Here is a 10,133-nt window from a genome sequence, read left to right as displayed (position 1 = left end):
GGAGTAATAAATCTCAAGGCAGAGGAATTTATCATTCTTTATCTTTTAATACATTTTAACCTGGGTGGTAATAGTTGAGCTTTAGGATGTCTTTCGAGAAAGACAGAAGCTATGAGTAGTTTTACAAGAATTTATAGGTGATAACATGTGATTATTAGTTATCAATTATTGCATTTTTTAGTTAGATAATGATATTTTTCCTATTGTAACCATGTTGGTTTTAATTGAATTCCTGGGCATAATCATTTTGCATTTGATTACCGATGCATTTGTACAGCCACTTGCTCTAAATTTCAATATTAAGTGCATCAAGCCTTTTTAGATTTCGTGATTCTGATATTATTGATCTTTGGAGACTTATCTGGATCATATTTTGTGAGAGTGCTTACAGAAAATGAATTATTATCAGGATCATATTTTGGTATGCGTATCAATAAAGTGATCTTCTTGGAGAAATAGAGAATAGGAGATAGAACAGAGATCTATGTGGCAGGGAATAGCTGAATCCTCTATTCATCTGATATGAGAGAGATACCCCTAACAGACATTGATAATCTTATCAAAAGATCATCCAGTACCATCAAGATAACATAATTTTTCTTGAGTGAACACCTGGGATCAAGGTTGTATTTCTGATTCTATACATACTAATCAAATAATGAGGATCGCCTATCTTGAGTGACCCTCTCTTCTTCTTTTTTTTAAACTCACCAAGAAAACAATATTTCGGCCATCTCATAGTTGTAAATCCTTAAAAACTGAGGATGAAAGTGAAGCAACATGAAATGTGGAAGCAGAATTAAACTTGTTGGATTCAAGCACTTACCAACTGCACTAAAAGCTATAGCTGATAGCGATGGCGCTACTTGGTACTTGAACAAAACTCAAGATACTTCTGCACTTTGGACTTGGATCTTAAATTTTCCTTAAAACGTGTGCCCCATCATTGATATTGTGATTAAATTTACAGCCTTGAAAATATTAACTCAGCTCAAGGAAGGATGTTGATAATGACTAAGAATTTGGACGAATTAGAAGAATAGGAAGAAGCGATGAATTGGTATCTCAGCTGATTAATACGCATCAATACTTTCAGAATCTTCCTCGTCTCTTATTGCTGTTTCTTGGACGACAACTGTAAAAAAAAAAAAATCAATTGAGAAGATAGAACTAGTAGCTACAAGAAAACAAAATTGCAGAACATCAATGGTATAAGAAGCCAACACAATTAAATCTTCTTAAATTTGAAGAAGCAAGCTCAATAATTAGTTAAATCAGATACCAGTGTAGTATCACCCAATGTGTACACCTGACGCAGATTAATTTTTCGAGGTAATATTAAAATAGGAAATATTCAAGCTAAATCAAGATCAATTATCGTTAAATTTTGAATAAAATGCAACATACGACTCGAACATACCGTTTTCAGCTCCAGAAAGTGATGCTAACACATATAATTTGATGTTCAGAAACCTATTCATCGTCTTCTTCTGAGTCGTAGAAGTCGTCTTCATCCTTCTCGTCGTCATCATACTCATCATCATCATTATCATCATCCTCTTCAGATAATGAATCAAAATCCATATCCTATGAAAGATAAGAAGAGTTGACATCACATCTGATCCCAGTCATAGTCCTTTAAAAAAAAATAGTCGTCCAAGAATTCCAGAAAGATGTCTTACTTTATTCATGTTCCACTCAGCTTCAGGACTAATTACTTTTCCAATATCCACATTCTTCGAGTCACCCTGAACAGATATATAGTAAATAAGAAGATATAACGATGCAAAGTTCTGACTTAAAAAATAGATAAAATACTGATACTCCAAAGATAATGCATCATAAACCACACGACAGGTGAAAACAGAAGAAGAGCCATTTAAAACAGCTGTTTTGAATCTGTAAAAGACTCGTGCATAAATTGGGCATAAAAATGTCACAATAAGGGAATGAAAACTAAATTCAAACAATGGGCATTCAAAGACAGAATAAAAAAATCAAACTAAATTATTACTACTTACCAGGTCTGACTTGATCTTTTCAACAGATTTCTCAAGTTCAAGGATGTGCTGAGACAACGCCTACAAATTTATCACAAAAGAATAAGAATTTCCAACATTATCGAATAACAGATAATAGGGGAGATACATGTGAATAATGCATTAGGTACCTCATGTCGCTGCATTGCTACTGAACGCTTCAAGGCCTTGGCCTTAGTCAACAGATTTCTAGGCCTCAAATTAATTGGCCGTTGGTAATTCTTTCCTCGATAATAAATGAGTGCATAGCCTTTTGGAACCCTTTCAATCGCCACTAATATTCCCCCACTTTCATATTCCAAAAGCCGTGCCGAATCCTCGACAAATGCAAGTGTTTTTTGCTTGGAGATAAGCTTCACTAACTCTCTGTGCTTCCAATGTAAGTGCATATTTTCAATAACACCATCAAACACACCACGAATACCTGCAACAAAGTTAAATGAAAACTTTCTTCTTATTAGGGGTTGGCGGTCGGATCATGAGAACCATAAAGTTTCATTGATTGGACGGCCAAATTGTGATATGATTGGTTCCAGCAGATCAGAGAGAAAATCTGGATTACAATCGGCCCATTGATCAGACCCAATCAATAGGGCTGATCAACTTGGTAAATCGTCTGATAAAAGTGGAGAGAACAATCAGTCTAATCAGACGTTGTCACAATGCAGACTCAATTTCTCTCAACTAGTTTTTGATTGATCGAAAAACCTGATATCATGATTCGATCGTCAGATGATCCAATCAATCAGACCAAGATTTTCGACCATTCCTGGCCAATACTTCTTGATGAAGCCAAGTTTCAAAGAAATTGGACATACCTAGAGGTAAGTAAGCCTTCATTTTTAGCCCTATTCTACGAAACACAGATCGCTCCTCCTCGCTGATTGTCTCGAAGTCATCAGATGGTCTAAGTGGGACCATCGATGACTCTATTTTCGCCAGCAACTTTTCAGCTCTCATCTTCTTGGCTTCAGCCTGATTCCAAATAAAAAAAAATGAGATATATGTCTAATAACCTTAGATTCCTGTCTAATTAATCAAAGTTTGGATTACCAATGAGAGCTTATGCTCCAACTTTTTGACCATCTTTGCAATCTTCATTCTAGATGCCTCTTGTTTCATTTGTTCTTGTTCCTCGACCGATATTTGCCTCCCCCACTGAGCTTCAGCCTCAAGAAATTCTGCAAGAGTACCAGCAAGAGCATGCCCATTGACTGCAATTGGACTGCAACTGGCCTCTTCCTCTTCAGTTTTTACTTTACTTTTTGATTTTTCCTCATGCTTCAAACTAGTTTGAACGTCAGAATGATGGAAATTCTTAATCCGCACCATTTCTTCTAGATCATGAATGTTTTTGGCCTGTTCTTGCCGTTCAGCCAATGCTACTGCGACACTTGTCGGAAGGAAATCTTTGCCGCGGTAGAAGACGATATAGAACTTATTCCGGAGAAGTAAGACACCACCTGTTAAATTCTGAAAAAAATGAAAAAATGGACACCTATCAGAGAGTGATTTCCATGCGGAATGATCTTGAAAGGTTAGAGAGAGAACCATAGAGAGAAAAGAAAGAAGTTTCGATGGTAACAGGCCAGGTTTGGAGCCTAAACTCCCTCCGGGAGGCTACATGTATTTGAAAGGAACTACTCTATGAGAAAATGATAAGAGTGCTGAGTTAAAATGTCACTCCCTAATTTATTAGGGTTCTAAGTAAAAGTGTAATAATCCATCTGCCTCTTTATGGCAGATAGAACATGAATGACATTGAGCCTTTCCACTGAATTTTTAGGCTTTTGTTCCCTGCTCTTAGGGCTCCTTCCATTGTCCTGTCTCCAATCTCTCTCCTCCTCCACTCTACTATGGTTTCAGAGCAGGTTCGAGGAAGAGGAAGAAGAAGAAGAAAAGAGAAAGAAGAAGAGAAGAAGAAAAGAAGAGAGCTGTTGGCACACTGCCACTGGATTGTGGGCACACCACTAGACAGGGCAGGTGAACTGCGGGAGGGAGCAGGTGCACTGCCAGACGGAGCAGATGCACTGCCAGAGGGAACATGCAAACCACTGAAGGGAGCAGCCAGAGAGCCGGTGCTCCGCTGCAGAAGCACTGGCAGACCTATTTGTCATGCCCAAAATATGTTCGACACAATGCCCGGGGTGTGCCCGACAAATGTTTGTCCCAATGTACCCATAGTGACCAGCTACAAGGCAGGCAACCACCAGAGAGGCACCAACAAAGCGCTACAAGGAGTACCACAGAAGAAGGGGCACATTGATAGGATCCTAGTCGGGATCATATCGAAGACGGGTGAACCCAGGCAGAGTGGACGTCGCCAAAGTGGTCAAGAGTGGTTCGAGAGATGGTGGAGTGGACGTCCCCGAGGGCTCGACGAAGTGGACGTTGTCGAGGGAGAGAGGAGAACTACTACTAGAAGGGAACAACTCAATAATCCATGTCCTGCCCTCCAATGAGGAGGGCTACATATTTAAAGGGAAATGCCAAGGAAATGTAGAAAGACGATAATGCCCCTAGTGGGCTTAGTGGATCATAACACACATCCACATCTGCCATGTGTTCGATAAAATACTCTGGTGAACCCCAGATGTTTTCCAAAATGCATGGGCACACCATGGCACACAGTTGTACTGTGGAAAATTTCAAAGAAGGTCAAATGTTTGACGAATTGCGCTGCAGACCCAGCCAGCAAGGCCACGCAAGGCCAATGCAGGTGCACTGTGGGCACACCACGACTAGGATGGGTGCACTGCAGGGAGCAAGGTCGTGCACCCCAACTCCAGAGCAACACCATTAATGTATCATCATCAATATGGCCAGCGAGGCAACCACCATTATAGCAGTCGATCAGGCCATTTAAAGACCAGTTTGTGGAGTGCAAGGTGCCACTAGTTGAATGAGGAGATACTTGCAAACTTTGATGTGGACGTTTTATGATGCAGTTATTTCAATGCATTAATGCAGTTATTTATGATTTACTTTAGGCAGAGGAGCATATACAAGGTAGCTGATTTAGGACTTGATGTGGCAACATAGTGCTCTTCTGTGCTCCATGTACCTTTGTGGGCCTCCAAACATCCTTTTTCAGTACCAAAGACCTGGGAGAGACTGAAGAAGACCCAGGCCACAAGGGACGACTGGGAAGAGAATGATGCAGACCCAGGCAACTGGGGATGACCCTGGAGAGAACAAAGACAACGGTAGATGGACCACTGCTAGCACCGTGGATGGACTGCGATTGTCCTGCGAATGGACCCGATGTCTATCCACACCCGACAGGGGTGCTAACTCAACTGCTGGAGACGGCATTGGTGGTTTTCCGCAAGCGGTGTGGTCAGTGGAGATGCTAGAGACAGCATCGGTTTCAACCCCAATGATGGCTAAGCGGAGACTCCAGAGATGGTGTTTGTTTTGGCACCATCGGTGGAGACACCAGATAGTACCTTTGTTTTGATGTCTGTGATGCAGTCAGTGGAAACGCCAGGGATGGCGTTTGTGGCGGCGTAAGTAATGACATTGGTGGCGGTTGTCAGTGGTGGTGGTGGACAGCACAGAGATCACCGGTGACGATGAGAGGGTACCGATGTTGGCAAGAGAGCACCGCAGATGGTATGGAATGTGCTGGGATGGTTCAAAGACTCCGGCGAGACTGTGTTAATATCTGCATGTATGACCAAAAAAGAAGCACCACATGGCTCTAAATCAGCAGGCAGCATCATGTGAACTGCATAGCCATATGGCATAGCTAGGCGACCGAGAAGCTGCATCAGTAATGGCACCACTGCAGCAGCAGCAACAAGTCAGCAGCGGCACCGCACCATCTGAAGCCGCATCAGCATAAGAGGCCCATACGCGGAGAAACCAGGTCAGCTGACAATCCGCTTCAGTGGAGGTTGGGCTGTACCATCAAGAGACACTTAAGCGAGAAGATACTTTGTCACGAGGCCAAATCAGCAGGGAGCCCCATGGCAGGTACCAATGCCACATCTGCAGGTGCTGTCATGCCCTTGGATGGTCCATGTCTACCCTGCGTTCAACATCCAAGCTGCCATGAAGTACATCATTACCAGCTTGAGAGGGTGTGTGTTAGAATGCAGGGTTAAAATGCCACTCCTTAAGTCATTTGGCGGTTTCAGGTAAAAGTGCAGTAGTCTATCTGCCTGTTTAAGGCATATAGGGCTTGAATGACATTTAGCCTCTCTGCTGAAATTTGAGGGTTTTATTGCCCTGCTTCCAGGACGATGGGCTCCTACTGTCACCCTGTCTCCTAGCTCTATCCTTCTATCAGCCAAAGCGGATAACCATGGTAAGGGTAGGGGATTGTGTCGTGATTCAAGGTGATGAGATATATAGACTAAAACATATACATCATGAGAACTGGAACCAGTATTATAGAATTAACGTTAATATATATAAGGTTCAACGTTGACAAGTGAAACAGTAAAAAATGTATATTGGTTTTTTCCTCTGGTTTCTCAGCTCCTAGAAAGTGGCGCTGTATTATAAGTGATAAAAGACATAATCCACCAGGCTTTTCAAATGCTGGACAAAATACTAGTTTCTTTAATAAAAAAAACACTTTCAGCAATCCCACGGATATTATTTGTGAACAAATAATGTCTCAGAATGACCATAAAATCCTTTTCAAAGCCTTAAACTTCTCCCAGATCTGTTATTATTTGCTTAGCCTGAACGTTTTTCATAAATGGTGACATAAATTGGCCAATCAAAGCCCAACAAATATTCACTGAGCAGTAAGAATTGGAGGTTAAAGCATAACAACATTTCTCTCAGATAGTGATGAATTCCCACTTCTCACTTCTAACTTATTCAACACGAGGTAAAAAATGAAGATTTTATATTCTTCCAAGATTTTTAGAAAAGTTAAAAGTCAAGCAATCAGTGCATATCCTTGGAACATCAACAAGGTGTGTAGCAATGAAGGAAAACACCATGTCAAAGAGGTTAAAATCAAGAACATAACAAAATTATAGTCTAAAGAATCTGAAACCCTATCAACATTGTTGTCAACATCAACCAGAATTTTGACGTTGACAATGATGATGACCTTAATGGTAATTCTTCAATTATGGACAGTTGACAGTAACGACGGCACGTTCATGCCTGTTGACATTGACAATGTCCTTGGCAAACTATCAACCAGCAAAAACATCGACATCAAACATCAACATCTTCAGGAAGTGCCGAATCCTACTAGACAGTTTTCAATGAAAATTGCACGACTCATAACAAAATACTAATTCTGGAACCGATGAGAGGTAAACTCACTTTCAACTCTTCAGCCATTATTTTGTTATTTGTGTTCTGGATACCACGCTTCACGGCAATTTTTACAACCACGCTGTTTTCCCACAGCTTCAAAATGGCAGCCGCCAAGCCCTGATGATTCCTGTTCCTCCCTTCAAGACAGTAGCATTATATCATTGATTCATAACCCAAAACCCAAATAAAACGAGCAAAAAACCTGAGCATCAAGAAAATCACCGAGAGCAAAATGACTAGGAAGCGTCCTCGCCAGCTTTCTCAAGTTTGTCATCTCAGCGTTTGTAAGCCGAGACCTCATCCCAGTTGGAAGAAGCCTGAAAGGCGGCTGGTACCCCGAGATCGTCTGTGGCAGCAGATCGGCATCCACGGGCAAGATACCTGTGCCCCACCAGTCGATGAAACGGGGGCCTAACTCGTTAAGCATCTGATCACATTCCCTCTCCTCCTCTGTCATCTCTTCAGCATCATTGATATGAGACTGGGCATGCATTTCCAGAGGGGATGAAGCTAAAGAAGACCCCTCTATAACATTCGGCTTTGATGAAGACGAGACATCGGGGACGAGCGGAGCGTCGACGCCTTGTGATGTCTCAGGTTGGCTGCTTTGACCACTGGTCAACGCAGATTTTGATGGCCTTTTGTACGAACTGCCACGATATACGACCATGATGCTTCCTGACCTCCATATCACCAAGCCACCAGTTCGGCGCTGATCAAGGGAAGGTGTCAATAAAACGATGAAAAAATAGCAAACATCAATTTAGTGAATGGTATATGATGTTATCATCGCCTGATAAAAAGTGAATACTTAAAAGTACGGGACTATACAAGAAATTTTGTGATTCTGCCGGTAACTTTAAAAGGAAAGTCAGATGAAGGAAAATTGATGAATAACAATGTAGAATTGTACATTCTGATTGAGCACCTGCAAACGACATTTTCTCTACATTTACCGATCCAAACACAAAAGAGTTCTGAAATTCACCATTCAAGCAAACGGGGCCCCCTTCAAGCCTATTATTTTCCCGGATTGTCAGTGTATTTTCAATTTTCACAAAAAAACGAGCACGTGATTTCCAGAAAAATTCCATATGCGAGACATAAGAAACTATACCTTGACGATGCTATCGATGATCAATAAACTATGGTATATAATGAAATGGCAAGCCATTTGGCATGATAGATGATATGAGAGAGTTAAGCATAGTCTTCAGATCTGGATACAAACCTCGACAATCCGATACTAGAAGTATCAATAAATAGGAAATTATGATATAATATATAATAATATGGCAAGACATTTGGCACGATAGATGATGATATGAGAGAGTTAAGCATAATCTTCAGCTCTGGATACAAACCTCGACGACCTGATACTAAAAGTATCAAAAAAATAGGAAATCATGCTATAATAACTATTAATACGGCAAACCATTTGGCATGATAGATGATGATACGAGAGAGTTTAGCAAAAATCTTCAGCTCTGGATACAAACCTCAACAATCTCATGAGCAGTCTTCATGTCATGAGTCAGAGACTCATGAAACTTGAGCCGAACCAATTCCCCCTTCCTCCACGCATCATGCATCTTCTCCTGAATCGCCTGCGTGACTCCAGCCTTTGGAACACTCACCCTCTCCCTCAGCTGAATGCCGAGCCGGCGCAACCGCCTCAGCTCGGCGTCTTCGATTGTCAGCTCCGCCATCGTCGGCGCCTTCGCCCTCCTCTCCTTCTTCGCCCCCAATTCAACCTCCTCCCCGCCATCTCCTTCTCTCTCCCAAGGCAAAACGGCAGAGTCCGACTCATGAACAAGAGAATCCGGCCGATTCCAGCTCCTCTCGAGCAGATCTCCCAAACCCAGATCGTATTCTTCCTCCCGCTCAGAATCCACCTCGGAATTCTCATCCCCGTCGTCTTTGTCCAGCCCGAGATTGCGGAGACGGTGGACGATTCTCTCAATTGAGCCGGTCTTGGTGGGTTCTTGTTCTTCTTCCTTGTTCTTCCGCCTGCTCTTCTGTGTCGGGGATTGGGGGCGAGGAGGAGATGGGTCGGTCCAGCGCTGCAGCCATGGCGGGTGGGAGGGCCGGGGCGATCTGGGTCGCCGGAAGTCGGGGTTTTGGGAGCTGGGTGGGGGCTGTTCTTGGGTTTCGCCGTCGTCCCAGGGGTAGCGGCGGGGACGGGCGGTGCCGAGGCGGCGACGGCCGCCTTGGTCGGCGGTGCGCGGCGGGCCGGCGCGGCAGAAGAGGAGGCGGAAGCGGGCGTGGAAGGAAAGGGAAGAGCGAGATGGGAGATGGGGTATGAACGGGGAGGTGTGGAGATGGAAGGGTAGCTCTGAGATCTTCGCCGCCGATGTAGCCATTCTTCTTCGCTACCCAGAAGAGCTAGAGACAGAAAGAGAGAGAAGATGTTGAGAAGGGAGCTGGGCTATCGGAGAAGAAGAAGAAGAAGAGGGGGAGGAGGAGAAGAGAGAAGAAGAGCAGCCATGGTGGAGGAGAGGAGAGAGGAAGGGGAGACCAAGGGAGGAGGGAGAGAGGCGGATAAGGTGAGGGTGTGTTCTTAAATCTGGGGAGGTTTTTGGGGAGGTTTTTCTTCTGGCACTCTATTTTTTCAGATGTACTGTGGACTATGGAAATGTGGGGGGAATTTGTAAATTTTAGTATAGTTTTCTACTTTCTACTGTTTTGCAACTTACTGTTGTTTTGTAGATGGATGTTTGGAAAACTGGCATTTTTCCAGATTTAGAGTAAATTGCAGTACTGAAATGTGGGGGACTGTAATTTTTTAGTGTAATCTTGCTCTTT

General features: G+C 42.9%; 1 protein-coding gene across 1 annotated transcript; it reads right to left on the bottom strand.

Moving 5' to 3' along the window:
• Positions 1–873: 873 nt before the first annotated feature.
• EMB1865 (CRS1 / YhbY (CRM) domain-containing protein) lies at positions 874–9,890 on the bottom strand. Its single transcript, XM_078582732.1, has 10 exons — positions 8,828–9,890; positions 7,551–8,040; positions 7,335–7,465; positions 3,093–3,512; positions 2,858–3,014; positions 2,171–2,463; positions 2,022–2,081; positions 1,683–1,748; positions 1,421–1,587; positions 874–1,135 (listed from the first exon to the last, which is right to left on the bottom strand). Exons 1-9 carry the CDS (start codon positions 9,689–9,691, stop codon positions 1,474–1,476), a joined length of 2,595 nt encoding a protein of 864 aa, XP_078438858.1. The 5' UTR covers positions 9,692–9,890; the 3' UTR covers positions 874–1,135; positions 1,421–1,473.
• Between the last annotated feature and the right edge of the window lie 243 nt (positions 9,891–10,133).

This window comes from Wolffia australiana, chromosome 11 (genome assembly GCF_029677425.1).
Source record: "Wolffia australiana isolate 7733 chromosome 11, ASM2967742v1".
Classification (NCBI taxonomy): domain Eukaryota; kingdom Viridiplantae; phylum Streptophyta; class Magnoliopsida; order Alismatales; family Araceae; genus Wolffia; species Wolffia australiana.
Note: the sequence above shows the minus strand (reverse complement) of the source record. Positions and strands in the feature narration are given on the sequence as shown.

Excerpts from the sequence above, each read along its gene's own strand:
- EMB1865 (XM_078582732.1), bottom strand. The coding sequence starts at position 9,691 with ATGGCTACATCGGCGGCGAAGATCTCAGAGCTACCCTTCCATCTCCAC. Across the intron at positions 3,513-7,334 it reads TAATGGCTGAAGAGTTGAAA|AATTTAACAGGTGGTGTCTT; the intron begins GTGAGTTTACCT and ends CATTTTTTTCAG. Across the intron at positions 3,015-3,092 it reads TGGAGCATAAGCTCTCATTG|GCTGAAGCCAAGAAGATGAG; the intron begins GTAATCCAAACT and ends ATTTGGAATCAG.